Source organism: Folsomia candida, unplaced genomic scaffold (assembly GCF_002217175.1).
Source record: "Folsomia candida strain VU population unplaced genomic scaffold, ASM221717v1 Fcan01_Sc001, whole genome shotgun sequence".
NCBI lineage: Eukaryota > Metazoa > Arthropoda > Collembola > Entomobryomorpha > Isotomidae > Folsomia > Folsomia candida.
In genome coordinates this window covers 18,462,274-18,488,097 of record NW_019091193.1, presented here as the reverse complement: position 1 = coordinate 18,488,097, position 25,824 = coordinate 18,462,274, and the positions used below count along the sequence as shown (strand labels likewise).

The following is a 25,824-nucleotide window of genomic DNA, read 5'->3' as shown; positions in this document are numbered from 1 at the left end:
TAGAGATTCAAAAGGAATCGCATTATGTGCATGCGAGTTAAAAAAACGCTTTCACGTGGAATAAATTGGACAAGAAAGGCGAAATAGCCTGAAAGACTTACCAAAAGTATGCAGTACTTTGGAGCGTGGTGTGTGCATGCACAAAGCCGAAAAGAAATTATGAGAAAGCCAGGGGCGAAGTGAAGAAGAGAGGAAAAATGAGAATACAAAATGATTTTATGAAGGTACGTACAAGGTACATTCATAAATACACTGCCGCTTTCTCCCCATTTCTCCATTTTACTAGTGTGGCATAAATTTAACAATGTACACGTACGACTTTATATTACTACTCCTAATTCGGTCTATATACTAATTTAAATTTTAGGAGACATGCAAAGACAAGCGGAGTGATGAATTTAAGTATTGAAAATAGTACTTAAATTGGCATAAATTCTTAGCATATCATTTAATGCACATGTACACATATCTTTATCCTGTTGCTCAATCCATGCAATAAAAATCTTAAATTTCACCAATTAAGACAAACTACATTTTAATCAAGTATTGATTTTGAGTTAATATTCCTTTAAAAAATTCGATACTCATTTATATTTTAATACTACAACTATTCCAATAACTACTGATAAAGATGACCCCGAACATTGGTTGTTTAAAACTTTTATCCTTCTCGCTTGCAATATTTACATACGTGAATACACCTAAACGTAGACAAGCCTGTATTGGGGCATTGTGCATTTGCATAAGTGATAATGCAAGCAGGCCTTGTGAGAGATTAATAAAAGGCCAAATTATAAAACAATATACGTAGAAAGTCCTTTAAAACGGACAGGATGGCGTAACCCTCTCCGCGTACGTAGTGCAGATGAAATAATACACAGCGCAACATCTGACATGCTCCATCCATCCTGAGAAAAGGAAAGTGAATAGAATTTAAAAATGGCATCTCTACCACAATCTACTCTTGGGAGAAGACGGAGGAGTAGCGCAGGATGCGATCTAAATCTTTAACTTAGCACCGTAACACCAAGGACCAACTAGGAGGAAATCTGCATGATTTGACTTTCTCCTCCGAGAGAGGAGAAAGAAATAGCTGCAGCCCAGCCCAAAAAATAGCGTTGCGACTTGGCCACCCAGCATCACCACCATGAAACATTTTTGAGAAGAGTGTTGAGCATTTGTAAATGTATGTAGAGTAGCTTGTGTGGAATAGCAAAGCGACATCGAATCTTCACATCACGTCGTCAAATCTCAAGGATTCCAATCTGATGGCCCACCAACACCACGAGTACAACGACTCCTGGCTGGAGGAGGATGGAAGGGTGGATTAGAATTGGTTAGAATGCAAGCAATGTCGATGTCGGATCTGGGTGAGGGAGTTGAATCTTAAATTTGAATCGTGATAGTAGTCGTCGCGTCAGTGGTGGCAAAGCAGCAGCAGTGGCTTTGCATCTAATGCCTTCCTATCCACGGGTTAAAAATCTAGAAGTATCACATCACGCGTCACATCACACACGCTGCTGCTCCTTCCTCGCTTTCTCCGTCGCCACAAGCTTTTAAAAGGCATAAAAGGGTTTAGAATTTCCACTTCGTCTTCTACTTATGTAGAATCCTTGAAATCGAGAACAACGAGGTCGTAACAACTTGCAGGATTGGAAGCATCCACTGCAAGCAAGCTCATAAAATTATCACACGCAAAATTATAAAAATTGTAAAATAAAACTTTTCTCAACATATTCTTATTATTATAATCTTCATTTAAGCGTCTCATTTCACTTCATGTTGTTCATCGCCCTTTGAGATAACATAGCAATTAGTAGTGAAGCTAAAGCCGGAAAAATGTATCTTTTATTTTTTATACCCACGATGTGACACATTATGGTGATGCCTTCCTCCTCCTCTCTCTCGGGGCTGGAGGAGAGAGTTATTGTCATCATCTTATGTATTCGAGTCTGCAGCTTTGTATCAGTATTCACGTTCCGAACGTTGGATGAGAATTTCACCCACCCCTGATTTACATCCGAGATATTCCAGAGTCTTCTCAAAAATGATTTTGGCTGTTAAAATTTGGTTGAATGAGCCGGATGAAGATATCAGGATTTAATATAATATCCCTTCAAAGAGAAAGGAGAAAGGGATGATATGGGCGATGCTAAACTTTCCATACACGAAACAGCCCGACTGCATAATATCCATAATCGTATTTGACTATCACATTATATCATCTTCACTTACAATTCCTTCCACTTGGGTGGAAGGAAACCTAACAAAATTTTCATGCAGTTTGTCGCAAATTAATAAGTACTATGCATTTAGATTAGTTTCTTCCATACCAAACTATAAAACATGAAATTCTTTACGTTCTAGCCACTTTCTTCAATATAACAAGCGTATTAAACATCATTAAATATAAGTACAAGCAGGTTAACGTTCTTACTTATAAGCTATAGTAAAGCATATATAGAAGTTTGGTTGATCGGGATGTTTAGTCAATAAAGTCCGAAGACATATTTGTCATTACGTATTTATACCGACCCAAGCTTACGTCTTTTCCGGCAAAAGCAAAAATTAATTGTAAACTTTTTGTACCTTAACTTTGTGGTAATGAATAGTAATCATAATAATTAACAAGTTTTAAATCAAAATCATGGACGATGGTATCCTAAAACCGGAAAAATCATTTCCAACGCACGGAATTATTGGGTACTTTTTGTGCTTAAAACTAAAGTCTGAAAGTGTCCAAATATTATTAGGGGCCTGATTTTTTTTGGTTTTGCATACATTGTTTATACATACATTATTATATACATACATACATGCGTACATTATTCTCCAACAGGTCAGCACCGCCGGGGTGGTTGGACTTAGGATCACTTCATCGCAACCCTAATTCTTATACTGCAACTGCCACCAAATTGGTTGACCCACGACGGAGAAAGTTGGATTTGGAGGGTGCCTCTGATCAGTGTAATTCTGCATTGTGTCCTCAACATAATCAATTGTTGGAACAGTCGCCAATGCCCGACTGGAATGATTCAAGACGGACGACACAAGTTTATCCTGAAAATAAAGAGTTTGGAGCCAAGCTGCCCGATAGATTCGACAACCCTTCGTGGTTTAAAGGTTATGGTTGTGAGAGAAAGCAACACCCATTTTATGCTACAACTTCATCTCTTTACGGAAAATTTCCGCCAAATGTGCACACCATGCCTGCAATGTATACCCCGATGAAAAATGATTTTTCTGAACATTTAATGTCGACAGGGATTGAAAGGAATCGGTCCCTCAATATTAAGTAGGTCGTACAACTGATATGATCCTATTTTCGGTATGTCTGTAATATGTCTAATTTCTACGTAAAGAAAGGACGAAGGAGCTCCAGGTGTTGATTATCACATATATTCAGAAGTTTTATTGTTGTTTTACTTCACATTTACAATTTAATGATTCAAGGATGTACAGTAACTCTTACGGCTGCATGTTTTTCATATGTTTCAAATTTACTTAAAGACTAGACTGCATTAGAACTATATTTCTAGCGACTAATTTACCAGCATATCCAAACATACTTGACCAATCATAAAACACGTATTTAGTATATACAATTATTTTTACCAGTTAATTTATTTTCCTGGTGACTTTGCATGTGCACAAGAATGTTGAGGTATCTGACTTGGGAATTAAAAAATGTTGTAATACATATTTATACATGTAAGTATATTTACATTGAATGATTCGGTTTGGAACTTTAAGCTTACATAATTATGTAATACGGGAACTTGTCCTTTGTGTGTATGACATGTTGTATAACTTGCAGACTTATCTTTTATTTATGTAAAACCACATGCAAAGTTATGTATGTTGTACATGACGCATTTGCTACATTACATAAATTATTATTTGACATTATTTCATACATATTTATTCATTAAAGGAATGCAAATGTGAGTAATACATACACAATTTTTATAATTGAACTTTATTTTGACTAGCTCTATGATTAGATTGAGTTTATTATGTATTTTTTATATGTAAAGAAGTTTGTCACATTCTAATCTACATACTGTTAGGTTGGTTTAGCTGTTATCATTTCACAAAAATGAATTCTTTGTATTAATCCCATGTTGATACATAAGTATTTAGTGTGATTTGTGGTTGAATATTTATCTCATGGCATTAGCATGAGAAAAATTAGCTTAAATACTTGCAGGACACGAGATTGTTTGTATTTGTAGTAAAACACAATAGCTGCCATTTTGGCTCTCCGTTTGATATTGATCTAATAATACTGATTATTATTATGAGTCATATATTTGTATCTGACCAAAAAGAGTTTATACTTAGCAATATTTATGGTTATTACTTGCATTATTGGTGTCTGCATTTATGTTTTGTACGCATGTATACAAATTTTTTCACAAATAAACCTTAATAAAAATTCCTCCAATCTTTAATTATTTGTATAGTTATTATGCATACGTAAAAATCAGCATGCACAGTACACTGGATGGTTTCCGTGTAATTAAAATCTGGAAAATTTTCCCCTCGACGACTGTAACGCCTATATAACTTACAAATTGGAAAAATGAGAATGGGATCCTTGGAATAAAAATTAATTAGCACTCTTGTGCCTGCTCTTCGGTGTCTGGTTCAGACACAACGTTCAGCATTTCACTGCCTTCATCGTCCTCCTCCTCGACCATGTTCTCCCTTTCCTCATAATTATTAGTCTCACTTTTTACTTTAGCAATTGAGGTTTTAATCTGCTTTTTGCTCTGCTGGGCGGATAGTTGCTCACCCGTCTCAATCTCATTGTTGTTTTCCTTCTTGATTTTCTTTGACTTTGGTGGTTTACTAACGGCAGATGTGTCCTTTGGATCCTCGCTATCAATAAAAATGTACGGATTGTCCACTTGCATCGGCTCTTTATTTTTCTTCTCCACATCCTTCGCATCGTCCTCGTCCTCCTCCTCTTCATCCTGCTGCGGCTTTTCACTGCCACTTATGCTGCTTCCACTGGAGAAGCTCGACTTTCTCTTTTTGGTTGAGGGCAGTCGAATGCCAGTTGTGGTGAATTCCGACGACTTTCTCTTGGCTTTCTTCTTGTCCAGAGGAGAAGAATCCTCCGTTGGTTTGTGCTTGACCGGTCTTGGTTTTGGGGAAAGTTCGACGTCGATTTCATTTCCTTTCTCCACATTATTGTTTAGCGTTAGGTTAAGCGTATTATCCTTCATTGCCATTTTAAGTTCTGCCTCAGGCTTGAAGTCATCGTCATCCAGAGTGGAAGATGAAGAAGAATGAGGTCGTGAGTCTGGGATAATATTATTATCCTCGCTCTCGGAATCCGCCCGAGTATTGCCATTGCTGGTGGTGTTTGTGATGATGGGGGTGTTAGTGGTGGCATTATTCTGCTCCGAGATGGGAGAATCTCTATTTGTTTTCTTGGACTTATTGTGGTGCAAAGTGTTGTTTTTGTTATCAGAATGCAGAGGCTGATGATGATGATGATTGATAGCGCTTTGTCCAGACGGCGGAGACCTGGATTTGATGTTGCTGGCTGGAGGAGAGTGATGATTATTAATGGGATGACTTGTAGTAGTAATTTGGTTGGGGTTTGGACTCGTCGTGGTGGTGCTGGCTTTGGTGGAAGCCGGAGAAGAAGAACGAAGGCGTTGATAAATGTGCTGGATATTTCTGAGGACATATTTTGTGGAAGTTAAGTTTTTTCCAGTTGAAGAGTTGTTGTTGTTGGCTGCAACCATTGCATTTAGCAAAAGGGCATTTGCAGCAGTAGACGACGCAGAATGTGGCAAAGGGACTCCAGAATATCCACCATGTTGTTGTAGCTGCTGTGTCTTGTGATGTAAAAGTCCGAGTGGATGTGAGGGAAGATTCGGCTGGGGTTGTGAGGATGGTGTAGGGAAAGTGTCGGAAATCACACCAGTTGTTGTCTGATGATACCTCGGAGCTTGAGATGAATTGTAGAGATTTTCAGCAGGGTCACGAAAAGCTGACAATTGTGTGTACATCGACCGAGGCGGTGGAACAACTCGTAAATCAACACAGAGCCCAGCATCATTTGAGGAGGAGCTATTTGGGTTGGGCAAGTCTTTGTGCATTTTTGGCCCAGAATTTAGATTAGATTTGAGGACACTACTTTCCTCCGGTTTGCTGCTGTTGTAAACACTGAATGGGATCTGTTGTTGTTGCGGTCCATGAGGTTTTACGTCTTCGTATGACGACGAACTGCTCCGATGTGACTGGTGATGTCCCCCGTGGAACTTGGAATTGCCCACATTGCTCCCACTACAACTTCCTCCACTGCTGTTGCTCGACGGAGAAGGAGACGTAAGCCTCGAAATGGAGAAACTAGACTTATTGTTATTACCCTTTGTGCTATGGTGGCTACCTCCTGGAGGAGATTTCGTCGTCATCTTGTGATGCACCCCATTATGATTATTACTGCTCACGTTGTAATGAGAGGAGGACGAGGAGGAGGGTGAAGGGAGCTGGTTATTGTGCTGTTTGGCGGAGGGCAGGTTCCCAAGTGACGCTGACCCACCATTCCCACCCAACAAGAAAGAAGCGGATGCTGCCGCTGCAGCCGCCGCCAGAAATGATGATGACGTCGAATTGTCCTTCAATCCACCACCAGAAGGTGACCGGGCAGACGAGGACTCCTTCCCTTGCTTGTTCCCTGAAGAGGAATTTGAAAGTTTGGATCCGAGGTGGTGTTGTGCATGATGGTGATGATCCATTGCCCCCAGCGGAGGAGGTGGTGGAAAGGGGTGTGACATGGAGTGGGGACTGTGTGCTGACCCTCCACCTCGCCCACCACCGGCGGACGTGATGCTCCCACTGAGTAGATTGAGATTGTCTGTTCGAAAGAGATCCGAGGGAGATGCACCACCGAGATACGAAGAGATTGCGGCCGCTTGAGCTGTTAGCAAAACAACCGTGGAATTAGTTATAGGGTAATTTCGAATTAAAGCAAGTTATATTAAAAGTTTTAATTTGAAACTAAATCCAGTGAACATTTCATTAAATGGGGTAAGAAGAAATTGAGGGAAACTAAAATCCAACCATTCTTTACTCATCCCTTGTCTTTCCTCTCCCTCTTTTACCAATGTAGCTCCACTTTAGTTTTAATTAGTTGTAACAAAAATAGTCAGAAAATGGATAACGCTTTGAAAAATAATAATTCTAATAGGAGAGAACTAAAGTGTAGTCTATGTGACAGGGAGTACAAAACGACAAAGTCATTAAAGGACCACATGAACAAAAGCCATGAAAATGGGGGAAAGTTTGTGTGTAGCATGTGCAACAATAAGTTCGACACGAAATTTTTATTAACGCAACACATGAAAACAAAAAATTGTGTCAGTAGTCAGAATGAAAATTCAAAAGGTAAACGGAAAATAAAATGTAAGTTCTGCGCTGTGACTTTCGAAAAACAGACTGCTCTAACTCTACATTCAAGACGTGAACATTATGACGCCGTATATAAGATAAAGTGTCCTAATTGTGACAAAAAATTCCCCAATCAGGCTGGTTTAAGGACACATAACAATACTTATCACACTTTGACTGGGAAAAAAATTGCCCACATTGTCCATTTTCTACTGTAAACATCTGTAACTTGAGGAAACATATTGCCAACATACATTCAAAGAAAGTCACCAAAGAAGCGGAAGAGAGGAAGAAGCAACTTTCACCTGCACAGATAAATCTCGAAAAATACCGTCAATACAAAGCAAATCCCGGTGATAAAATTGTTTCATGTGCCATAATAAAAAGTGATTACTATTTGAAGTTGATTAAACAACAGTTCAAAAATCTTGAACTTGTTCGGCGTGAGACGCCAGTCGTTTTTGATGAAGTGGGTGGACAACGCCATTCGCCAGGGTGGGGGTATACGTCTAAGGGGAAGGACTCAGATATTTCCTATGTCCAACTCACACAAGAGGAACAAGGTGAGTAACAATAATACTTACATATGATGATGAGAACTATGTGATGTCTTATTTGTATTACAATATTCCCACGAAATGATGTACGCAAAATAATATGATGAAATGAACTAATTTATTTTTTAATCTGCTTTTATCGGTTTTTAGTGACTTGTAAGAAGATATTTGGATACATATGGCGAGATGGAGTGACTTTTGAGATCGTGGATGTCTACTTTGGCCTGAGCGAGGAAGATTCCAAAGTAGCAGCAGTAAATAAGTGGAAACTACTTATCCAAAACAAAGAGAAGGGTTGTACAGATAGGTGAGTGTATTATTAATTATTGTACTAATATTCTGGAGAGTCAACTGTCATATTTTACTTCTCTAAATCTAAATAATTATGTTTCTATTCCACAGGACTCTGTTCAAGAACGGGTATTTCTTCGATTCAGAGGAGGCGTTTGAGGTCACAGGGATGGTGGCAACATCGAAGTGGGTCGCGGGGCAGCTAAAGTGGTTCACGCGTAACGAAACTGGATCGATCTGTTCTGTCAAACCAAAGGAGTGCTACGTCTGGCTCGCTAAATATTTGGAACAACTCCGAGCTGCCTTACGATCAGTTAATGACCTTTGGCTCGACCCAGCCGCCACTGTTCAATTAGACGACAAAGAGGAGCTACTCCAGGCTAGACAAGATAAGATTTCAATCCTCATGGCGGAAAATTCTAACCTGGCGGCGAAGATCTCTCGTTTGCAATCATGGAAGAAGAAGAGACAACAGGCCAAAAACGTTAACCGATTACTTCTGGTGCAGAGAGGGCGACAAAGGTATGAATACATTTTATAAAGGTTCCTTCCATATGTGATATAACAGTGTGTAATATAATTATGTGTAATTTGCAGTTCAACTGGAGACATTCCGTGCTTTATTCCTGTGACTTTTAAAGTGAATGGGGACGTAAACTTGGATCAAGAAAGTGAACCCAACTTCGACATATTCAGTGAGAAATCAGCACAAGAAGAAGAGTCGAGCAGTGATGATGACGACGATGGCGTCGAGTATGCAAGAGTCCCATCAGTTTCAGATCTCATCAGCGTTGTCACGAAATCGCTTGACCGTTCTGAATCCTCTACCGAAACTAGTCGTAATGGTGCTAATCCAAATCAAAAGACTGACCAATGTGATGAAAAGACTAAACTTAACCGGAAAGTGTTCGTCGTTAAACTATGTGATTAACTATTTGTCATTTTTTATATATTATTAAATGAACTTGTTACGGTGCTATTATTATCCAAATATTATAAATTTATGAATTTGTTGTCAAAATAAAACAAGCATTGATTGATTTATGATATATAACTACGGTTAATATTTTTGTACTTAACCAGCTCATCTAGCCATATACTTTCGCTTACCTTGAGCTGCCGCAGATAGTCCACCGGAAGAAGAAGACGCTGTTGGTGGGTGACTGGGAAAGTTTATCCCCATGTTCATCCCATAGGGATTTGGGAGGAAGGGAGGGAAGAACCAAAATGGGTATGCACCTAAAGAAGGGAACGATGCCGCCGCAGCCGCCGCGGCCTGTTGTTGTTGTTGTTGTTGGTGTGCTGCAACTGCTGCTGCTGCGGACGAGGGGGGCGAAGAGGCCGACGAGGTCATGGGCCCCCCTGAAACGAGGGAACTAGAGGATGAGTGTAGTTGGGGGTGGTGATGATGATGGTGATGGTGGCCGGGTCCAGAGGTGGGTCGATCAGGGGGGTCCGCTCCACCACCAGCAGAAGTTCCTGATACGCTCACAGTGGAGGATCCCTGTACAACACAAGCACAAAGAAAAGAAGTTGTAGTGGTAGTTTCATTAAAATTTTAAGCTCCACTTGGTTTTAGTTCCGTCTGTGTCAACAGGCAAAGTCTTTTTCCATGAAAGTAAGTTGAGAAAAAGTAAAGAAGGGACTTTCTCTTGGGCTTTGAGCTTTCGTGCAAACTTTAGCAAGGAAAATGCCTGACGACGTGGTTTTAGTTAGCTCTTTGAGATGTACGTATGTGTGTACATAATCTGAACCCACGTCATTCATTCGTTATTCTCAGGAAAGATTTACGTTAAAAACAACTTATTTCAGAATATTTAATAGTTCTACCTTTAAAATTGTCGACAGACTTTTTGCAGAATATGTTTACGTCGTCGAAGAAATGCTATCTTTAAGATATTTTTAATCTTCCTGTGTGAACCACAATCACTGCTTGGAACGCAATCCGTCATCATTGTCAGCTCTGACTGAACCAACTTTAACACAACACGGCATCAGCGGAGAGAAATGAAGACAAAGTCAATTTTAGCTTTTACTTGTATAGACATATCTCGTTTCAGAATTTTGTGTATCTTTCTTTATGATGCACCCATCAACTTTTTGTCGAGTGTATCATTATCATGATCACCAAGAATGCAACGTACTTGCGTCGTGAAGCCGTACCAGCCTATCCCATTTTAGTTTATTTTGTTGGAGTGAAGCTGAACAAACTTAATGTTCAAACTTGGGTTACTTAATGTGATGTAAAGAAGATAATAAACTTTCTCAGATATTGAATCGCATCATCACATTGACTCATCGTGCAGAATGGGAATAAAGTTCCAAAGAATGTACCAATTCCTTTCACCTCTATTACTTGGATATTTCTCGATTCGTCGCCATGCTGTGCTTAAATCTACAAAGTTCTCGGAGTCGTTTTTTAGCTAACAGCCGTTTATTATCACGGCTCATTTATCTACAATGTTTTTTGCAAGAAACTGAAATATTTTTTATACAGTATCCAATTTAATTCTGGTTACTGTCGTGTACTTTTGTACAAAATCTACTGAGGATGAGATTTTATTTTAAGTTTGTCTCGTGCACAGGGTGCAAACAAGTATTAACTAGTGAATTCTGTAGTAATGCAACTCAATTATGTAATCATTTTAAAAGTGCAAAATTAGAACGCGAATAATTGACGTGAGGACTTGTGAAGATGGTGTTGGCTGATTTTGCTATCACAGAATAAAAGTTCTGGTTAATTGCTTTCTCTCATTTTTTTCGGGGAGGTCGATTGATTTCGACGCCGTCTTCGTGCCAGTTGGTGAAGCCTCTTCACAGCAATGGAAGCCTATGTGGGTGAAAGTAAGACATGACTTGCTATTGTTCACCCGTGACCATATTCATATTATGGATCAAGGCCCGACGGATGAAGCCGGAGTTGGTATTAGTAAACTAGCACTATTCTTGCGCCGTCTATTCTTTCCTGTTATCTGTCAGTTGAGGAGCAAATGGGAAGGAAAAAGTGTGTGCCCACGTTTAAATAAATGCTCCATTAGTCGGGAGGATAGATACCTTTCCTCCTCACGTTGGTTGGTGAATGAGTCGACAGGGATGGATAATATGGGCAATCTAACACGCCATAAAAGTAATGTGTCAGCCAGCAACTGGGGAACTTTTTGAATCTGTCTCCCCCTCCGATCATTATCAAAATCTAACATTTGCACTATCTTGACATAACCATTCCTGGTTCATTGCAGCAAATACCGCTTACTCGTTAACTGCCAACATTACATTTACTTTCTCTCCTCTTGGTCAAATAATGGGCAAATGCTGTTCCAATGTCCTCAATTATGTAAAACTTGGTACGTTAGCCGTTTTTTGTCCCATCAATGAAGAAGAATGGCAATTAATTGGGAATGGATTATTTCTTAGCAGAATGAGTTTTGCTACATATATACGAGCTCGTACTTGCAGAGTTCTATTGTATTTTCGTTTTCGTCACGAGCCTGCATCACAAAATGATGATGATGCTCTATCAAATAATAAGGCGAGATTGGCATGAGCGCTAGATGGTCTTGACTATGACGGAGGATTTTCTTTCCTTTTTGAGTATGAAACCCACACAAATTTGCCGTCATCATCCATCCACCCATCCATTCCACGAGGAGCGTATAGTACACACTTACCACAACCGATTTTTAGAGCGGAAGCATGGGAGAAAAGAACAGTAAACTTTGAGATGATATTAAGGGCAAGTAAAAGTTAAAGGGAAAGCCGAGTTAAGGCAATGTCAGCGAAGAATGGCCCATTTCACACGCAATAATCCTCACGATTGCTGTCCTCTCCTATTCACTTTACAGTTCCGAACTTGTCCCAAAGATACTGATCCCATCTCTATTTCTCTCCAGCAGTAGTCGTAATATAGAATGACGATGGCAGGCCATCTTATAAAATGAAATGAAGTGGCTCAACTCAAGCTCGGTTCTGCTGGTGCGGCTGTCTGTTTGTCACTAAAACGGCAAGAATGAGAGAGAGGACATGGACCAAACCCAAACTCAACCTCAGGATGACAGATAATAGAAGAAAAGAGAAAATGTACGAGTTGACAGACCTTCAAAGCTTTCAAACTTTTACCTCCTTATTTTACCCTCAGAGACATATGTCGAAATTGCTTACGCTACTGAAAAATGAAATTATTATTGTTTTCCCCCTTGAATTTAGGTTAAGTTGAAAAGCTCAGCTCAAACACATACAACAACACATTTGTCAATATCCATATGTATGGCGTACATATTTATTTGAGCAAATACGACTAATACATCATATTTTCGAAATAGCGTATCATTTTGATACTTTACACGGGTCAGTATTTGATGCACGTGCATTTTTGTAGAAATTGTGTGACTTTGTTGAGTGACGATTGAGAAATTTTTGGGATTATTTATCAGCAAATGTAGAACGGGTGAGAAAACCAAGGACCATCCCGATCAACTAGCAGAGAAAGTGGCATCGTCATCGTCTCACGTAATGTTTCTGCACTTGCCACCACCACCACCACCAGTGACTGCCCGATGCCCCGATTATTTCCTTAGTAGTTGATTTCCGACCTAATACCCGGGTGTGCGGGTTATGAGCACTCCAACCATCCATCCGTGCACTCTCCCACTACTGCTCACTCCCGATTCAGTGGGATTATTAAAGGAAACTACAAACTGCTATCTCCCCAGTCATTATGTATCCATTCAACTTTTAATGTTTCAGGCTGTTGTGGTGTTATCGCCACAGTAAATCAATCGTTCCTTGTCTCTTGTGTTGGGTGAAATGGGAGCAGTGATGGGTTCAAATGAAATTTGAATTTGGCATGCAATCCTACCCACCACAACCAACCCACAACAACACTCGGTCCACTTTGTCGTGTCAGTCATCCTCGGTTTCCTTCACATGCAATGAGAATAAAATATGCCGTCCATGGATGTGTCTGGACGCTGATAAACAGTGGTGGGACCAACGAAAGCACCAACGTTTCACTCTTTTAAGGAGGACTAATGTTGCTCGAAAATTAGACTGATAAGCTATTACGAACGACAACGACACAGAGAGTTGGCTCGGAATAAGAGTTGGACTTGTGACCTCTGTGCACTAGCATTATTCTTCTCCGGGTTTCGACTGCTGTCATGCAGAGGATATCTCTTTTGCTCCCGACTGTTATTTTATGATGAATCATGCCCATTAACTTCCCCATCAGCGAAGGAGAAGTTGGCTCATTCTGTGGCTTTATGCGAGGGTGACATGAAACGACACAAACAGTTTAATGGTCACATTCTTGATGCTCGTAGTAGATAAATTCTTCTCAATATGTGTTCATGTAATTTTCGTGAGCTGATGAACTAAAAACAAGAAGAAACTGATATTGAGTACAATTCGAGGGAAAGCTTTCAATTCCCAAATTTTTTTATATTAAACGATGGGATATAAGCAAGCGATAAGTAATCGTTTAATTTGTAACTGTCGGCGATGCATGATTGCGTAAAGCGTTTTCAGATATTATGCAAGTAGTGTGCATGCAACGGCGTTGTAACAATTTCCATTTAATGGAGGTGAAAGTTGGTTAAAAACAAGCAAACATGTATCTTTCCTTGTTTTTCTGTAAGGCCTTCAGTCTGCACAAACTATTATTTGTAATTCCCAAAAATCACAATTACTTTGATCATCACGAAAAATCATTTTCCGAAAAGGGAGCCGAATAGCAGTTGTTCAAAAATCATGCATGTACGATCAACAAACTGAGATCACTTTCATAATGATTTCATTTCATTTAACTGCTCAGGCATTAACATCAACTTTCATCCACCCACATCCTGTTTTACGAGATGTCATTTCACTTAACCGCTATGTGTACGTTTCTGAGTATACGGATGAAGGGCAAACAACAATAACTGTCAACTGTTACATTACACATCTCATTTATATTGTTGAAAGGACCATAAACCGCAAAGGATTTCAATTTCAAACAAAATTGCCTCAAGCTGACACCATCCAAAAATATGGGAATGAAATTGTTCGTTATGTATGATTCAGCAGGGAGGGCAACTACCAAGCGGCACCATCATCAGCAACAGATCAGATTGAATTTAGACCTTTTGTTGGATTAAACCTATTTATTTTTGCTTTGTTTGGTTGGGGTTTATGGTTGAGCTGTGAGTTTTGGTTGAGCGTCTGGTAAATTGGAATCGTTTTTAAAAGTTAATTATGTATGTAGCTGATACAAACGTATTTACATAGATATTAGAAAGAAGGACTAATTAGACCATAACACCAATTTCATGGATTTATCTGTATATTTCGTCGCCATTGTCTTGTACCAATTTAAATACAAAAATAGAAGAAATTGGAATCGAGTATTTAAACTATTTGCAAATTCGTAGCAGACAGCATAACACGCATGAAACTACTTCTTTCTCTGATAGTGAATTTAACTGTACAATATTCATTAACATTCTCGTCCTTGTAGAATAATTTCATCGCATTCATTTCTGAGACAGCGAAATTGTTTACAATTTCCTTCATTTATGTAGTAACTGAAGGTGGTAATTAACTCTGGAAACGATCCTTTCATCTCCCACCCTTAAAGTTTGAGCAATTTCGTCCCATTTGCTTACACTACAATTTCAACTAGTTTTAGGATAATTCCCACTTCTAAGAAATGTTTTGACTATAAATTGTTATGTTCTGAATGATAGTGTACACTCAGCCAAAACGACTTTTAAACGACTGCCTAAATCGTAACTGAACTGAGGAGCTGAATTACTGAATAGCACAGAATTGAAAGTTATCGATTTGAAATGTTTCGCAATGTAATATTATTTTGTTTCCGCTATGCTACATACATACGTAGATACATAGATCCAGTACGTACATAATACCTTTTCGCCTATTGAGTTCACCTACGAAAATAATAATCTGGAAAAAAGCTGTAAAACACGGTGCAACATGCGATACGAATATGCGATTCCGAACCCAATTAAGGCACTTTACAAATTACACCATGCGATCCATAATAGGATAAAAGTCTGGCATGTCCTACAAGTTCTCTCACAAAACTTTGCTAATTAGATATCCTGTAGTATGTGGGAAACTTGATTATTTTGCATCCATCCATACGTTGTAACGTATAATACGTACTGCATGAAATTTGTAAGTACAGCATGTACGATTCATGCATGTAAATATGTATTTACGATGTGGCTACACAGAAAGTTTTTGTTTGAAAGGTTTGAAAGTTTGTAATTAGAAGTTGGGTAATAAATACGTATATCGAAGATTTATGGAATGGAAGGCTTAAATTGGTGGTAACCGTAAATTGATAAACGCTGGGGATTGTGCTATCTACATATATGGCTTACGTACGTATGTATAAGATAGACCACGAACGGGAGAGTTGACAGGATGACAGAAACAAAACGTCATTGACAAGGACCGTGAAGTACAAAACGTGGAAATGGGGTCTCGCACTCTCTTTCTCTCTCACCAATAATAGTCGCAGCTACGGCTTTGCTTACCCACCTCAGGCTGTCAGTTAATTATTCACTAAATTAATTAATTATCAGTCTTCTTAATCACGAGATTGACTCGACTTCCTTTTAGCCGGGATGGGTGGTCTCTGGTCTCGCTCTCACTCTGTCAACTCTGCAGCCAGCCAAGTTTTCATATTGTTAGTGGGCCCTTGCTGGCAGCTATCTATCTGCATATACAAGGCTGCACTTATTAAATGATAAACATCCTGTTAACTTGGGCATTCGGAGGAGCGGAAACGGGAATGAAATGAATCAAGGGGAACACGATGTGACATTCATTAGTTTAAAAACTTTCACGCCACGCCAACTCCCCTCACCCACCAACAACGCTGACTCCATCACCTGCCTCCCTCAACACGCTCATGAATCCGTAATTGCCTATGCAACGCATGGTCTTCTTCTTCCGCCAAGCACCAACTCCATCAGTAGTGCGAAATTGATTCTTTCCCCATTTTTGGGATAATTAAGTGTATATTCTTGTCGTGGTCTTGGCGAGCATAAACCAGGCGGAATATTTTGAAGACACAAAATTTAAATATTTTTGAAAGACACAAAATGTCACTTAGATGATTGTAGCTCAGTAGCAAATGTGTGTCCATGTACACATTTCAAGAATACAAATTTAATCACATTGCATTGCACATTTAATCTACATTCTGCATCTTAAATCTAGACATATTATGAAACTTTTGGTTTTTTATCTCCAATATGTATGAGTTGAGCCAAATGCTTGTATATACATTTACAATAGTGACCTTCGTATACAACATTTGTGGCTCATATTTGAGCTTGTAGGACTTGGTTTGTATAATTAATAGAGCTTAAGTAGTCATATTGCATATTGATATTTTTTGGGTAACCTTTAAAAATAGATTAACTATGCATATGATGTGACAAACTTTGCACAATCTGTTTAAGATTCCGATTAAAATGTCCCTTAAGTGACTCCTAAAACAATTAAGAATTGGACATTCCCTTTCATGATCTGTATAAATAGGAGATCCTGCTTGTGTCAAATTATCTTCAGCCATCATTATCACAGCTTCATAGCTTCAGGTCTTATCGAGCAACCAAGAAACCAAGCATGAAAATGTTGAAAATTGCGCAAATTTCTCTTGTTGTCACCATTGTGCTGCTAGAAGTGGTTTCTGGCCGCCCACAACCCTCACTGGGGGCCGCATTGTCAGGGGGGAAGGCGAAGGAAGTTTCCGTTTTGAAAGACCACCGAGAACCATTGGATGCGAAAGGAAACTACAAGTACGACATTGAATTATCCGACGGGACCAAGTTGGCTCAAGAAGGAAGAACTGACCCCCCAGGCCCAGGGGAAACTGAAGGGTCACTGGTCGTGAAGGGCAGCTACTCTTATAACTCACCAGACGGAACACCTGTCCATGTTTCGTACACTGCTGACAAAGGTATGCTTTCAATTTACAACAAAATAAAATTTAACTCATTTCTGATATTTCGTGTTTCTTTAAAGACGGTTTCAGGCCAATAAGTGATTCGCATGCCACATAGATGTGAAGCTGCAGACATACTTATTTACATATTTACTTATTATTAATTTTGCACTACTTTGTATTACTTTTGAATTTTTCTACCAAGCGTTTCTTGTAATTTAATCATATTGCTTAATTAAAACGTTACACTTACACAACTCTCCATCTGAATGTAAATGCACATTAATTATTACCCTTTGTGAAATATAATGATCATGAGCTGGGAGAATATGCAGAGCTTAATGAAAAACTGTACTCGCGAAACTCTATAAAAAACTGTCTTAGCTTATTGTTTTAGTGATAATCGTGCATACTAAATATAAATCTGCAATGCATAAAACTGCACACATGAACTACATTTTAAACCAATACGAAATTGAAATTACCTGATTATGATAATCTTAAAAATAAAACTGGAGATCTGCTTGTATAGAAATTTCTAGGACGAATCATGGGAATAATTTTACCACAAAATTATCCTTGTTTTCTAGACTGACTCCAACAGCATTTTCTAAACCCTTATCATCTTTGCTATGGGCAAATACGTAAGTTTTAGCACCGTTGCATTTTGCTTGTAAGTGCGATATTTTTGAAATCCTTTGAGGTAATTTTATAGGTGAGATTTACAATTTTTTGTTTTCAGGATTATTATTCTAATCAAAGGACAAGAATTACCTTGGTATGAAGGAGAGGATTTTTCGTTGAATCAACTCCTTGAGGGAGACTACTTGCAAAGTAATTTGAAAGATGAGAAAAGATTCATACGGTCAAGTCAAAAAAAGGATGACTCCAACTCTGCGCATTCTAGTGATGACGATGACAACAGTTCCGACGACTTTAAAAAAAGTTCTGGATCGAATGACATTGAAACAACTATGATAATAGATGAAATTTGCAACAGCGATGTCCTAGCAAATAATTCCAACAAAGTTTCGATGACTGTAAGGGAAAAACTTTTTTGTCAGCTTCTAAAAAAGCTATCGAAATTGAATACTGGGTCGCAAGTGAAATCAAAATCCGGTGGGGATCAATACCTTCCGGAGGATTATAATAAGTTTGAGGCTCCAAAGGCAAAGTACAATCTCACACTTCGGAACAAGAAAGTGATCACGATTGAAAAACCTGTTTCTTGTGAAGTTTTTCTAAATGTGAGAGGAATTGTGGACTTCAATGAGGAGGATGAGGTTGGCAAACACAAAAACTATTTTATGTTTTTAATTACTTTCCTAAATTTTACTTAAATGTAGCTTGTGACTCTTGTGGGGAACGACTTTCCAAGTCATAGTGAGAGGTGGATTTGGCAAAAATTGTAATGCCCCTGCCGGGTTTCGACTACCGGACTTCCCGATTACATGTCAGGCGTGCTTACCATTACACTACGAAGGCATTGGCAATTTCTACCCACAATCCACCTTCTCTCTATCCCACTTCGTATTTATTCTCTCACAGTTGTCCCGAGAAATTTTTGGGTGGTCTCCACCCAGTACTAATGAACGGAGAGAGATATGATGTCACTCCTTCTCATGATGCGAACTGTGCGGCTTACACTGAGGATGAGATAGGCTTGACGTTTAAGGGGAGGAATATTTGGAGGGGGCTCTGTTGGCCTGAATAGCCACACTATTCTCGCGAAGTAACGATGCTGAGATAGCATGTGTTATTCTTGGGACGGGGGGGAAACGGGTGGGGAACCCCGTGTACTCGTTGGACAGCGAATACAGATCACTATAGGATACCATGATCGTTGCTCGTTGGACAGTGAAAGGGTTGAGATCGAACAGCTGGTCTACCACATGTGGGATTTTCGGAGGATTGCATACGCGTTGAGAGCAAAAATAAGAAGGAAGTGTGGTACGAGGAATCGAACCTCGTGTCTTTCTCATGCCGGGAGAACACCTTACCACTAGGCTAACCGCCCTGCTTCCTATCCTTGCTCTCTTTTGCAACCACCAAATTCCACTATTCTCTCCTACACTCTTGACATGGACGTAATACTGCTTTGGACCGATGGAAATATTTTAAACAAGTATCAATATGCAGACTTTGAAGACGAAGCAGTCGTTTTAAGTCCAACATTTTTGAAAAAGTTATGGACTCCAGATATTTATATCGAGGAAGTAATGTCACTTTCCCAACCAACCTTCATGGGTAATTCGATTACCGTTGTCCTCCATCCGAAGACAGGGTTTGTAGTATATCGTTCAAGGTAAATATTAAATCATTCAAATACTTTCCGATCTCTTTATATAAATATTGCACTTGTTGTTTGGTAGGGTTTTGGCCAAACTGAGCTGTGAACTAAATTTTAAGTATAGTAGGGGAAGCATAACTTCCATCAAAATTTGGCTCCCGCGTTCGTATCCCTACCATGCTAATAGTATGGGAAGGATACGAGCGCGGGATGATGGAGGTTATGCTTCCCCAGTATTATTACCCTGCCGATACGCAGACTTGCTCATTTACTTTAAAAAGCTGTAAATTAGTACATTTACATACTGATTTTTGGTTAAATATTTATGACTACGTATTCAGTGTGGATAAATTTATGATGCAATTTTTTATGTACGTAGTTTCTTACACAACAGAAAGACTAGCATTGAATTGGATTCTTCAAGGGGGGACAGGAGTTTATCTTCATCAGATCTCGGACCCTAATTTTGACTATCAGATACAATCTTTCACCTCAAATGATACATTTTTAGACATTGGACCTGCATCCGACCCAGGCAAGCTACATTTACAAAAAAATAAATGCTAAATTCAGGTGACGGCTAATTTCAAGTTCTTCTCGTCAGGTTCACTCTACTCAAATTTGCAATTTACTATATTGGCTCGAAGGAAAATGACCTATCAGTTGGTGCAAACTTATTTTGCCAGCGTCTTTTTTGTACTTGTAACTTGGCTCTGTTTCCTTATTTCACCGGATATGTTTGAAGTTCGGGTTGGCATTGCAATGAGTACTTTATTAACTCTAACGGCTATGTTTGCTTCAGTGAGGTACTTAATCCCTAATACATAATTTCAATCTTAAACAATTTGAACCCTAATATAAGTACACGTATAAATGGTTTGTTGTATATTCAAGAGACGAGACCCCCAAAGTGTCGTACGTTAAAGCAATAGATATATGGATGGTGTCAAGCATCATTTTCATTTTTACTGCACTAGGTGGGTTCACAATCACGGCATGGTAAGAAAAATATAAAAAAATATACGTGAACGTCTGACTAGATTTATAGATATTTGGCTTAATTACGTAAATGCGTATTCAAAATAAATATTTGATTATTACATTGAAGGATTAAGCGAGGTTTAGAGCGAATGCAAGCTCCCAAAGATGATGACAAGCTCAGTTTAGAGGTTAGAATTGTATTATATTCATGGTGCAACCGATTGTAAAAAATTATCATTTCATTTTATTTCAAAGATTTTGGACTACAAGAAACGACGACCTCTCACTGACATGCAAACCAAGAAGATTTTGCGAAAGTATCGCCGAGTCGCCATCGTCATTGAACAGTATGGCCTGTACATTCTCTCGTTGGCATATGTAATTTTCAACATAATCTACTGGACCTGGTTAATGAAGGAGTCCAATTATTTGCAGTGGAGCGTGAATTCCACGTTTAACAAAATAAATGAATAATTTCACAATGTGCAATTCAGCAACTGTGTAAATCGGATAAATCACATTCAGATTTGAGTATACACACATTATTTCCATTATTTGGAACAGAATGAGCCTAGAAAAATCACACTACTAAAATTCGTTGTATTAGTCGCATCAAACAGAGAGAGCTTGTTTGGGTGTCAGATGAAAAGCGGAAATGTAATTACATACAACGCTACTGTCTCTCGGTGACTGCAGCCGACACGATCTTCGCACACCGATGCCGTACGTGCATCATCTCAACACCAATCTCCCCAGAGTCGCATTTTCTCTCCTTGCATAAAAATTTGAGAGAAAGCGTTTTATTTACGCCCCGACAGATGATTATTTCCGGAGATGAGATCCAATTAAAATCCTAGCCGACCGACACAGAAAAAAGGATGATTCAGCTGCTCAATTCAATGATCACAACTGAAAGGCTTTTCCCTTATGAAACATAAACTATATGGCCACATCTTTATCATAATGTTCATTATCATCACCATTTCACCCCCTCACACACAACTCAAGTCTCCAGTATGACACATAACCTCCGTATCATTTTCTACCCGGCTGCGTTCTGCTCCATGTTTCTCTGTCTAATTTGTCCCCTGGTGAAATTACATTAGTCAATCTGCCATAAAATCCCCATCATCAGGATTATGTATTTACTGCGTTTACTGCAGTATTAAATGACTTTCACCACATATAATGCTTTGCGATTCAGTTTTTTTTTGCACTCACAAACAGTTTTGCTTATAGTTTGAAGTAAAACTAAGATTCCTAACATGTTATTTTGTAGTACGATAATATGACAATCTGATGAAAAAATTGACCAGTAAGATTAATGTTCCCGAATAAACACCATGATAAACAGACACGGGTCAAAGACTGGTCAACTTGTGTGGTATCAATGTTTGAATCATGAGACAGATGTCCAAAATTTGATTGTCGAATTAGAAAAAATTCCAACTTCTCCACGAAATCCTGTTTGAATATAAATATGGATCCTGTGCTTTAAGATAAGAAGCTTTCCTGACTCTACGTATGAAGCCCTCAGAAGGACGTATTTTTTCAATAACCCAATTCAGATTCCAGACCATATGATTTCATGTAATTTTATGTAATGTCATTCAATGTGTGTTCCGAAATGTCGTGGCGGACGTGGACTGTGTTCAATTTGGTAAACCGAGTGAGCAGAAGCGTGGTTGTTGGGTAGAATTGGATCACCAAATTCTTTAGACTTGCAGTTTGTTACGGTCCATTGAGGATTGAGACCCACTCGCTCCCTCCACTATATTATCCCCAATTGAATAAAATATAAAAAGTGGACGCAAAATAGCTCACATTTGCTTTCCATGCCATCCCCCAAAATGTACACGTATGGCTGGTTTGTGTGCCCCTAATACAAATCGGTGACCTTTCCTCCCTTCTGACCAGAACCAAAGTTCTTAACTTGAGACACAAGTAAGTTTCTCTGCTCTGAGGAGACCCGGGTAATGGCAATGGCAACGGGCACTTTGTCTCCAAATATTCCTACCCAAGTATTTCTGCCTGGCACCATCTACGTATGTACATTCTTTAACCTATAATACGCTGGCCATGCATGCAATTACTCAATCCGCAGCAGAGTTCATATTTAGATTCCCGAGTCTTTTTTATAAATTACAAATAGCCAAAAGATTACTGAAGGAATCTAGACGTTCATGTCTCAATATTCTGGCTGGATTAAGTAATTTTACTTGATTGAACGAAATGTTTTTAGTGGGAGGAGCAGTTTCATGTAATGTAAATATCTGTGCATCTGGTGCTTGGTAGATGAACGCTGAAACGCAGAATTTCTGGGCGTAGTGACATCATTTATTCAATGAATACAAGTGGAAAGAAGCTGTAATTTCTCTAGAGACGATCGTGGATAAAGTGCAGTGAAAAGGAAAGTCCGGACCAGAGGGGTCTTTTTGTGCATGAACAACTTCAACTTGAGAATGACAATATCTAACCAGACCACCACCACTGTGGTATACGTATTACATAATCTAGTCCTCGTGTTTAGAATGCATGCCACAAAAGTGTTTGCCCGTATCTATAAAAATCAGGGCTAAACCAAGAATGATCTTTTCGTTTTCTTTTCTTTCAGTAATTTAATACCCAGGAGAATTGGACGATGATGATGATTATGCCTTTTGTGTAATGCTTTTCGATTGATTGGAATTTTATTTTACGTGACGTGAATTTCAAATCTTCACACTGTGATCTAAATGGCACACACAAGTCTGAATAAGTTATGTTAAAAAATTTTACAGTCTGTAGAGATACACTTTCCAAGATTTTCACGAATCTCGTGTCCATCGAGACTATTATAACTTGACCTTTGTATGGATACACATTTCAAGAAGAGTGGGTCTGGCCGAGAGGACCTCCAACCATGGGAAAAGTGTATTATTGTTGACTCCAAGCCCGTGAATTGGTAGCGATTTGAAGATTTGTGAAGAAGAAGGAAGGATGAGGACAAATCTGCTCATCAGACGGATTTGAAATGAATTGGATAAAATTGAATGGGTAGTTGGACAGAAATTGAAGCCATGATGGCAGAGTAAGCAAGTAATGAGGGCTCTTTTGGACCAAAGAAAAGTAGTCTTTGAGTGCGGAGTTTTGGAGATTGGAGTGTATGCCCTGGTATCAAATACATATAACGACGAGGACGACGACGAGAGTGGATCTCTTCTTCTACTCCAACAACCAGCACTTCAAATATAATGTAATATCAACCACCAGCAGCACCTCAGACTACAAATATTCCACACTTTATATAAATCCATACGTATAACATCCATCTTCTCGACATATGAGATATTATGTATTGGCGGAGGGTGAATAAATGGGTATGTATTTTTTATCTCCTCCTGATATTCTCCCTACTGTGTCGTAGTAAATAATAAGTGCGTCATATAAAGTCGAGAGGGAAAAGATATTGCAGAGTGATCAATAACCGGGTCACATTTTTGGGAGCAAACTTTCTCCGCTTAATCTTGAAACCCTGTCACAGAGTGCCAAAGTTATAAGGATGAGACTCACAAGCCCACTCAATTTTTCCCTCATGACTCAACAATTACTCGGTCTCAGCTCAAATTGGTTGGTTATTATCATTTCCGTCAGTTTCCGACGAGTGAGTCATTTGCAAAAGAAAACATGAAAATATTGCAAATATTATTGATATCTTTGAAATACTAACAAAGAACATACAAATCCTTCGTACTCATTTTTTCCTAACCAACTGCAAACTAAATCTGTATGACACAGTTGTATGTAGAAAAAGACTGAGCCTGGTCGACACTCGGAAAGGAAGGATTGAGAAGATAGATAGTTAGTTACCAAGTTCGGATGTTCTGCGTGGCGATCATTCAGACGAGAGCGTTTCCTGCGTTTGGATGAGACCTGCTGAGTGTCAGGAGGATTCGAAGGCGCGGCGGATCTGCCGCTGTTCTCTGCTTCCGGGGGCTGTCCAGGAAAGGTCAACAGAGAACTTTGTGAAGTTCCGCCAGGTTTGGAAACCAGTCTGCGGAGCCAGTCGGAGAAAAATCCTGGAGGTGGGTTCCCCATCTCGCTCAAATAGGAGGGTGTGGCTGCCAAGAGTCGGGACAAGAAGTCGGCGTGGTGCTTTAATTCGGGACCACCGAGACCGGCAGCAGCAGCGGCTGCCTGACTGTGAAGGCTGGGAGCAGCTGCGTTTCCACCAGGTCCTCCCCCCATCGGAGGACCCACTTGGGCTGGAATCCCAGAATACCCCCTCTCGGGCGATGCTCCAGAAGAACCGTTCATCCCCCTCATCGTGTGGCCTTGATTGTAGTAATTCTACTTCAAAGTTCCGTGTCTCAGTGGTTCTATTGGGATTTACTCTTTAGCATTCGGTTGTTGCAGTTGATGTTGTGTTTGTGTATGTGTACACGCCCACTCACTTCCGTTGCTGCTCGTCACCAGTTCCTGGAAACTAAAAAAGGAAAACGAATCATCAAACTGTCAGAGTCATCTTTCTTCACTCTGACTGAGCAAAATCAAGAAATGTCTCGATCCACAATCTCAATAATTTTTATTCATATCTTGCCAAAATATTTTTGCGCCCTGGCTGCATATGTATATTGCGCAGACAATTTACGCAATACATGTACATACATAAGAACGTATCTTGCGTATAAAACGAGATGGCTTATTTATGGCTTCAAATATGAAACGTGGTGAATAGTGTGTTCTGGTCCATCCTTCTTTAAGTCTCAATTTTAAGTTAATTGCAAAATGAGCCCTCAGTACTGTTACAAGTAGTATCGAATTCACCAAATGTGTACGATGCGACTACGAGTAAAAATCAACTAAGGATAAGAACAAGTCAGGACCAGGACTGTCTCGATCAACGTCGCTGAATAAAATTCATCGTTTAACATTTCCTTCTCTATACTTTTTGTCGTCGTATATCCTTTATTGCAGAAAGAGGGTTGGATACATGCATATACATAGTTCGTCATATTGCTAGAAATCAGACGCGGGTGTGGGAACGGAGAGAATTGAAAATAGGATTTGTATGATTGGGTTGGGTGACAATGACAACAGAGCTGTCAGACACAATAATGTCTGCTGGGGTAATGCTATCCTTCTAAGGAGGCAGTGCCGGATAAGTAAAGTATGGTTGATGGGGTGATGGGATGGGTAAAAAAGGAGCCCAGCCAGAATTTTCCGTTATTATGATGACAGCTCGAGCTCAGTGTCTTCACGAGTGAACTCCTTTCTACTTCTCGTCCTAAACTTCATTCCACCGAGAATTGAGTGGCTCCGAGGACGAGGAGGAAGTCGAAGGACAAATCCGTAGA

The 25,824-nt window shown here is 39.4% G+C and overlaps 6 protein-coding genes across 6 annotated transcripts in view; 5 read left to right on the top strand and 1 right to left on the bottom strand.

Annotated features, from left to right (window-relative positions):
* Positions 1-2,276: 2,276 nt before the first annotated feature.
* LOC118436746 (UPF0691 protein C9orf116 homolog) lies at positions 2,277-3,709 on the top strand. The gene is made up of 2 exons (XM_035855332.1): positions 2,277-2,703; positions 2,840-3,709. Exons 1-2 carry the CDS (start codon positions 2,648-2,650, stop codon positions 3,297-3,299), a joined length of 516 nt encoding a protein of 171 aa, XP_035711225.1. The 5' UTR covers positions 2,277-2,647; the 3' UTR covers positions 3,300-3,709.
* The window catches only part of LOC110843582 (uncharacterized protein DDB_G0283357), a 47,854-nt gene continuing 25,415 nt past the window's right edge, over positions 3,386-25,824 (bottom strand). Inside the window, exons 2-4 of the mRNA XM_022089553.2 lie at positions 24,338-24,953; positions 9,369-9,762; positions 3,386-6,940 (exon numbers count right to left, since the gene is read on the bottom strand). Coding sequence (XP_021945245.1) covers positions 4,617-6,940; positions 9,369-9,762; positions 24,338-24,793 — 3,174 coding nt within the window. The 5' untranslated portion in view covers positions 24,794-24,953 and the 3' untranslated portion in view covers positions 3,386-4,616. The remainder of the gene's footprint in view (positions 6,941-9,368; positions 9,763-24,337; positions 24,954-25,824) is intronic.
* Positions 7,074-9,312, top strand: LOC110859855. The gene is made up of 4 exons (XM_022108870.2): positions 7,074-7,973; positions 8,118-8,274; positions 8,370-8,780; positions 8,856-9,312. The coding sequence occupies exons 3-4, from the start codon at positions 8,428-8,430 to the stop codon at positions 9,187-9,189; spliced, it is 687 nt and encodes a 228-aa protein (XP_021964562.1). The 5' UTR covers positions 7,074-7,973; positions 8,118-8,274; positions 8,370-8,427; the 3' UTR covers positions 9,190-9,312.
* Positions 16,841-17,481, top strand: LOC110859872 (endocuticle structural glycoprotein SgAbd-8). The gene is made up of 2 exons (XM_022108895.2): positions 16,841-17,232; positions 17,298-17,481. Exons 1-2 carry the CDS (start codon positions 16,899-16,901, stop codon positions 17,333-17,335), a joined length of 372 nt encoding a protein of 123 aa, XP_021964587.1. The 5' UTR covers positions 16,841-16,898; the 3' UTR covers positions 17,336-17,481.
* LOC118436740 lies at positions 17,766-19,155 on the top strand. The gene is made up of 3 exons (XM_035855326.1): positions 17,766-17,890; positions 17,960-18,500; positions 18,564-19,155. The coding sequence occupies exons 1-3, from the start codon at positions 17,850-17,852 to the stop codon at positions 18,627-18,629; spliced, it is 648 nt and encodes a 215-aa protein (XP_035711219.1). The 5' UTR covers positions 17,766-17,849; the 3' UTR covers positions 18,630-19,155.
* Positions 19,578-21,008, top strand: LOC110859863 (glutamate-gated chloride channel alpha). The gene is made up of 5 exons (XM_035855315.1): positions 19,578-20,042; positions 20,112-20,313; positions 20,402-20,506; positions 20,616-20,676; positions 20,744-21,008. The coding sequence occupies exons 1-5, from the start codon at positions 19,685-19,687 to the stop codon at positions 20,960-20,962; spliced, it is 945 nt and encodes a 314-aa protein (XP_035711208.1). The 5' UTR covers positions 19,578-19,684; the 3' UTR covers positions 20,963-21,008.

Coding starts and splice junctions, on each gene's coding strand:
- LOC118436740 (XM_035855326.1), top strand. CDS start 17,850: ATGGGCAAATACGTAAGTTTTAGCACCGTTGCATTTTGCTT. Junction 17,891..17,959: donor AGCACCGTTGCATTTTGCTT/GTAAGTGCGATA, acceptor TTTTGTTTTCAG/GATTATTATTCTAATCAAAG. Junction 18,501..18,563: donor ACTTCAATGAGGAGGATGAG/GTTGGCAAACAC, acceptor ACTTAAATGTAG/CTTGTGACTCTTGTGGGGAA.
- LOC110859855 (XM_022108870.2), top strand. CDS start 8,428: ATGGTGGCAACATCGAAGTGGGTCGCGGGGCAGCTAAAGTGGTTCACG. Junction 8,781..8,855: donor GTGCAGAGAGGGCGACAAAG/GTATGAATACAT, acceptor TGTAATTTGCAG/TTCAACTGGAGACATTCCGT.
- LOC110859872 (XM_022108895.2), top strand. CDS start 16,899: ATGAAAATGTTGAAAATTGCGCAAATTTCTCTTGTTGTCACCATTGTG. Junction 17,233..17,297: donor TTCGTACACTGCTGACAAAG/GTATGCTTTCAA, acceptor GTTTCTTTAAAG/ACGGTTTCAGGCCAATAAGT.
- LOC118436746 (XM_035855332.1), top strand. CDS start 2,648: ATGGACGATGGTATCCTAAAACCGGAAAAATCATTTCCAACGCACGGA. Junction 2,704..2,839: donor CCAACGCACGGAATTATTGG/GTACTTTTTGTG, acceptor ATTCTCCAACAG/GTCAGCACCGCCGGGGTGGT.
- LOC110859863 (XM_035855315.1), top strand. CDS start 19,685: ATGCTAATAGTATGGGAAGGATACGAGCGCGGGATGATGGAGGTTATG. Junction 20,507..20,615: donor GGGTTCACAATCACGGCATG/GTAAGAAAAATA, acceptor ATTACATTGAAG/GATTAAGCGAGGTTTAGAGC. Junction 20,677..20,743: donor ATGACAAGCTCAGTTTAGAG/GTTAGAATTGTA, acceptor TTTATTTCAAAG/ATTTTGGACTACAAGAAACG.